The 5,083-nt window shown below is 44.0% G+C and overlaps 2 protein-coding genes across 4 annotated transcripts in view; one reads left to right on the top strand and one right to left on the bottom strand.

Moving 5' to 3' along the window:
- Positions 1-2,027, bottom strand: part of LOC113214953 (E3 ubiquitin-protein ligase HUWE1) — a 29,009-nt gene extending 26,982 nt beyond the window's left edge. For 2 of the 3 annotated variants that reach the window (XM_026434483.2, XM_026434484.2), the window contains exons 1-5: positions 1,869-2,027; positions 830-934; positions 525-743; positions 188-427; positions 32-94 (exon numbers count right to left, since the gene is read on the bottom strand). In XM_026434483.2, coding sequence (XP_026290268.1) covers positions 32-94; positions 188-427; positions 525-743; positions 830-874 — 567 coding nt within the window. In that variant the 5' untranslated portion in view covers positions 875-934; positions 1,869-2,027. Of the gene's footprint in view, positions 1-31; positions 95-187; positions 428-524; positions 744-829; positions 935-1,678; positions 1,826-1,868 lie in introns of those variants that run through there. The other variant, XM_052269933.1, reaches the window with a different exon arrangement.
- A 466-nt stretch (positions 2,028-2,493) lies between these two features.
- Positions 2,494-5,083, top strand: part of LOC113207321 (uncharacterized) — a 24,086-nt gene continuing 21,496 nt past the window's right edge. Inside the window, exon 1 of the mRNA XM_052269973.1 lies at positions 2,494-2,870. The gene's annotated coding sequence lies outside the window, so the exon portion shown is untranslated. The remainder of the gene's footprint in view (positions 2,871-5,083) is intronic.

Genomic DNA, 5,083 nt, shown 5'->3' with positions numbered 1-5,083 from the left:
TTTTTACAGAAGTTGGAATGGGTAAACTTACTGATATTGGATAGTCTTTACAACAGTCTGCAAGCCCAAAACCATTATCCCTGCCACCCCAACTCTGAAAATGAGTTTTAAAACAATCATTAAGTAAATTAGACAGGAGATTGTCACATTGAAAGCTACAACTTTTCTTCAAAAATTTTTTAGATACCTCTGCCAGATGAGTTAAACGACTTAACAGGGCCTGACGTTTGTCACCGTCTAGCCGAGTGATAAAATTACTTCTTTTACTGAACATGTATAGAAGATTTAGAACGCCAAGGACAACATGCATATCACAGGATGATAATAATGCTACCAGACGTTCCATTGAGTTGTAGAGATGTCGTGAAAATGAATGCTCGATGAGCAGGGTGGTGAAATGCAAAACCCATAACAGCAGTTCTTTTAACTGTAACAAAAACAAATAAAATCATGGTTAACAATCAATAACATCTAAATTGTATTTTTTTAAATTGAAAAATTGGATTGGAGGAATGAGTACACACCTCAGACTTATGTGGGAGATCACAAGCTAATGTCCAGGTGTTTTCACCCGCCCTCATGGCGGCTTCTTCCAGTATTCCATCACAAATATCTAATATATCAATCCAATGAAAAAGTTCACATTTTCCAAAGGTCCATGAGTCGATACGTTTTAGCTCCTCCAGCAGTTCTGAGGAGGAGCAGCTACGCAGTTTTTCTATTAACGCTTGGCATTCTATGGGCTGTAAGACATAAAAATGTTTGTTGAACAGTTAGAATCTTGTAATACTAACAATGTGTCAAAAGTGTGAATAGTAAATGAACATACCACTTCGGAAGTGCTTTTTTTCAATCGACTCCTATCTATCTTCATGATGGTAGGGTTATGTTATTAGCACACTCTAAACTTTGACATAAATGTAAGTAACTGCACCTGCAATACATAAAAAGAAACAGCTAAAATCTAATAATCAAAATAGAAAGATGTAAAATTCAAAAGTACATTAATTGAAATTATGACTTGACATTCACACAAAAAGGCCTAAGATGAAATGTGTCATGATACTGATTTCATAATATTGTGAGAGCACTTTACAAGAATGAAGATGATTCAAACTCAAGAGGATTCAATACCCTCCTTTAAATTAGAGAATACTGTAAACAACAAACTGATAGTATATAAAATTGACCATTGATAAGGAAATGTCACTGAATGAAAGGGGTATATCTGGGGAAGATTAAGAGAAAACGGATAAAGATAACATGTCCCAATCATTACATCAGATTTACGAGGAGACATTATTCAAATGGTGATACAAAAGAGTCGAATAAGAAAAAATACTGACATGAACCAAAAATAATCCCCACTACTGTGTCAAACAGGCCCTGTAAAAAACAGACCCAAGACTACGAGTCGTAGTACATAACGCGATCAAAAACATGATCTGAAAGATTCATGTGGTACATCCAACACACAACTCGTGCGGAAATGTCACTTAAAGAGAATTCATAACACTTAGAGCCTATTATTTACGAAGAGAACCACGTTTTTGACCTCTCTACAGGGACAAGCCAATGACATCAAAACAATTCGTCAGATGGATCTTGAACACAACACGCCGTACCCAGTAGGGTTCCCTCGCAAATTCTTCAAAGGGCAAATACTGTGTAAAATTACCGGTTTAATGGAATGAATGGGATGCAGGGGTTCAAGAGACAAGAGTCATGGTGAAACGTCTGTTCTGATCCGCCATATTTGTCACTCAAACAAAAGGCCGCAACTAAGCGTTGGAGGAAGGATTTTTACGAAAAATAAGGCTTTAGGGGATGAATTTATCACTCCGCTGATAAAGGTGCAGGCGTATTACCTTCATCTTCTGCTTTTGGCCCTTTGGTTACGCTAATATCACTAAAATCAACACTTTGGTCGCAACCTTCTCACAGCTAAAATGCTCTTTACAATACTGCTGTATATAGATGTCAGCACTGTATGAAAACAAATGACTACACAATGCGCGAACTGTTGAGTTGCGGCTTGCGCCGGAGTTCGGAGATATTAAGAAGGATATATCCAGAAGAAAAGTAGAACAAAGGTAGTTATTGCCGTTATGCAGTTTTGCAATAAGGTTTTCAGATGAGCCTATCTTCCAATAAATTTTGCGCCAATATGCCTTGCGTCATTTGTAGTTCTTGTTCTTGCTATGAGAATTACCGTATGACAATCTCGGCTCGCTAATGCGGAAAGAATGAAGGAAAGTGGTTTAATTTGCGATTATTTGGTATCTGGAAAGGTTCTGGGAGACGAATCTTGTGGAAACTCTCCAGCTATGTTATTTTTCTTCTTACTTTCGCAAAATGGGCCTGATGTATCGGATGTTCGTTCGAAACCGTTTGAACTGAGGCGCGGTCGCGGAAAGTGACGAATGCCGGATATGTCGTTCGTTTGTCCTTTGTCTTCCTAGTATTTTGGTCTGCCTTGCTTGTGCTGCACCCTAGCGGCTGATGCACGGAAACTACTAGACCTCGACCAGCTCTCCGTGAACCTGTTTGTGCCGTTCCAAATATCCGTTCTTAATGTAAATACAAAACAAGAATTTTACATCACAGTTGTGTGCGGATTGACGGGGTGATTTTCTGTGTTGTGTGTCGGTTTGCACTTTTGGTGACGCTGTCCTGTGCAGGTTCCTGATTCAATTCGTGTTGTGTGACGTTGACGTACATCTCCAGAGGTAGGAATTCCTGGAAGAGTGGAGCCCCAACCAACGAATGGGAATGGTTTAAGCCAACTGGATAATCATTTCGACCCGTTCCACGGACTCCTGTTTCAATATTGAACTGTGACGAAACCGTTTCGTGGATACCGACTTGTGGTAAGTACGAATATTATGTATGTACTGTATCTTGTCGACTGTGTCTCTGTGTTCGCACCTTGTTATGGTACATATTTGACATTACGTGATTTCAGTATGACCATGAGTGGTTTCAAAGATAAGTTCGCTTTTATGTCTTTAAAAAATTGATGTTTAAGGGTTGACTCTGGATGTCTTAGCACAGTACTTTTAACAATCTTTTCCCTGCATTTCTCAAGTCGCAGAACATAACCTAACCACAACCGCGTTAACATTCCGATTGTAATCAATTATAGTTGGGTAGATTTCAGAGTTGGCTTACAAAGTTTGTTTACAATTCTTAAATTATTTCATACTTATTTTCTCATTTGCAATGGTGTAGAAAAATTCACGTTTTATTCAAAATGCACCTGCCTCATATTCAACAGGTGGTATGACCCACTATTGTTAAATGTTAAATAGAATTTCTGTTATCTGCCAACAATTTTTTTGCAACCAAATTACATGAGTTTTTATACTATTGTGCCTCTCTGGCCTGTTCTTGTCTTTGGAGAGTTGACAGTACGATGATCAGATCTATGTCAAACAACAAGTTTTTAAATGTTATGGATGATTATCTGTTCGGCAGACTGAAATTTGATCAGGGTACCAAAGTTTACTTTTGAAGTACGTATTTGTGGGGCTGTGGCTTTGGCGGTGCAGGTGTAATATTTTTATATTAAGCGGAAAGTCCAAAGACCAGTTGATACTGATGGTATGTTTGGCTATCACCCTAAAAAGGTTTTTCACACTCATTTGCTGCCAAACCAGTATCAACATTTTCAGTGTTTTGTTTCAGCTCTATTTTCTATCAGGTTCTTAGCATTCAATTTTCCTCGCTTCTTACTGATGATTATCCGTCGAACAGCCGTGTGAAAACCGACGTGCGTTGTCATTATGGCATTTCGCACTTCGTGTACTGTCATTCCTTTTTTACTGCATACATCCCCTCACCCGCCTGGGCCGTACGCACAGGACAGAGGGCTCGCGGGCGGCCGGTGGTTGGTGCCACCATCTCCACCAACCGCCCGGCCGGCAATGCCCTTGTCTCGATTGTTGTTTATTTGCTTTATTGTGTTGGCACTCCTGATTTGCATTCCCCTGTCCTGATGGTCCTGTTGCTCCTGCTTGCAGGCCGGCCAGTCGCCTGTGCTCGGAGGGAGGCTGTATGTGTGCCCCCCCCCCTTCCCCCTTTACATTTCTCTTGTCCTTCCCTCTTTTCCTCTCCTTCGCCTTCCCTCAGGATGCGTCCGGCCGTGCGTCTTTGGGGCTCAGAGGACAGGGGGGGAGTGTGGGGGAGAGGGAGAAAGAGAAAGGCGAGAGAGAAGAAGGACACGGCGAACAAAACAACAAAAGCAGCAACAGATAGCCGCGCTGCGGCTGTGCCGGGCAGGACGCTGTCGTGTCGCTACGCTACCCCCTGTTCTTTTGCCCTTGCTGGCTGGGCGTGCCTGCGTAGAATGCGCCGAGCTGCCGCCGCGTCGCGACGCACCTAAAGAATGGGGTATTGACGGAGTGACTGTGATGGGGCGTGCGTGATAGAGGCCGCTCTGCGCTGGCTGCGCTGCACTGCACTGCCCCGCCCCCTGCAGGCTCGCCAGGTAGGCAGCCCCGCTGAGCCGCCGGCTTTGATGCACGGCTAGAGATCTAGAGATATACCGACACCTCAAGAGCGGGCGAGATACGGGCGGGGGAGGGAGCCCTCGAGGGCCTACCTGGCGTGCCTTCGATCACTAGCCCGGCCCGGCCCCGGCCGTCGCCATGTGCAGACTGACCACACTGGTTTCTTGCGGACGGCCCCCGGCCGGCTGCCGCGCTACTGCTAAACGCCACAAGCCGCTCGCAGATCGCATTGCTCATCGGCCAGCCCGGCTCTCTCTCTTTTTCTTCATCCCTCCGCTCTCCGTTGGCGCGACGCGGTTGCTCGTCTTGTTCGTCTTTTTTTCCCTCTCGTTTTTTTTTATTATTATTAAAACCAGGAGCTGGTTGCGGCAGCCCTCTCTGCCAATAATGGACAATCCCTTATACTCACTCCGGACTGGGACGGGTCGGGGACGAGTGACGGATACGCCCTGATTTACTTGGAGCCGATCCGGGTTTGTTCGATCGTGTTTGTTTGTTTGTTTGTTTGCTGCGCTCTCATCGCGACCGATGCATAATGGAGGATGTACTGCGTGCGTGCGGGAGACGCAACG

Source organism: Frankliniella occidentalis, unplaced genomic scaffold (assembly GCF_000697945.3).
Source record: "Frankliniella occidentalis isolate FOCC.00 unplaced genomic scaffold, Focc_3.1 Scaffold106, whole genome shotgun sequence".
NCBI classification, from domain to species: Eukaryota; Metazoa; Arthropoda; class Insecta; order Thysanoptera; family Thripidae; genus Frankliniella; species Frankliniella occidentalis.
Note: the sequence above shows the minus strand (reverse complement) of the source record. Positions and strands in the feature narration are given on the sequence as shown.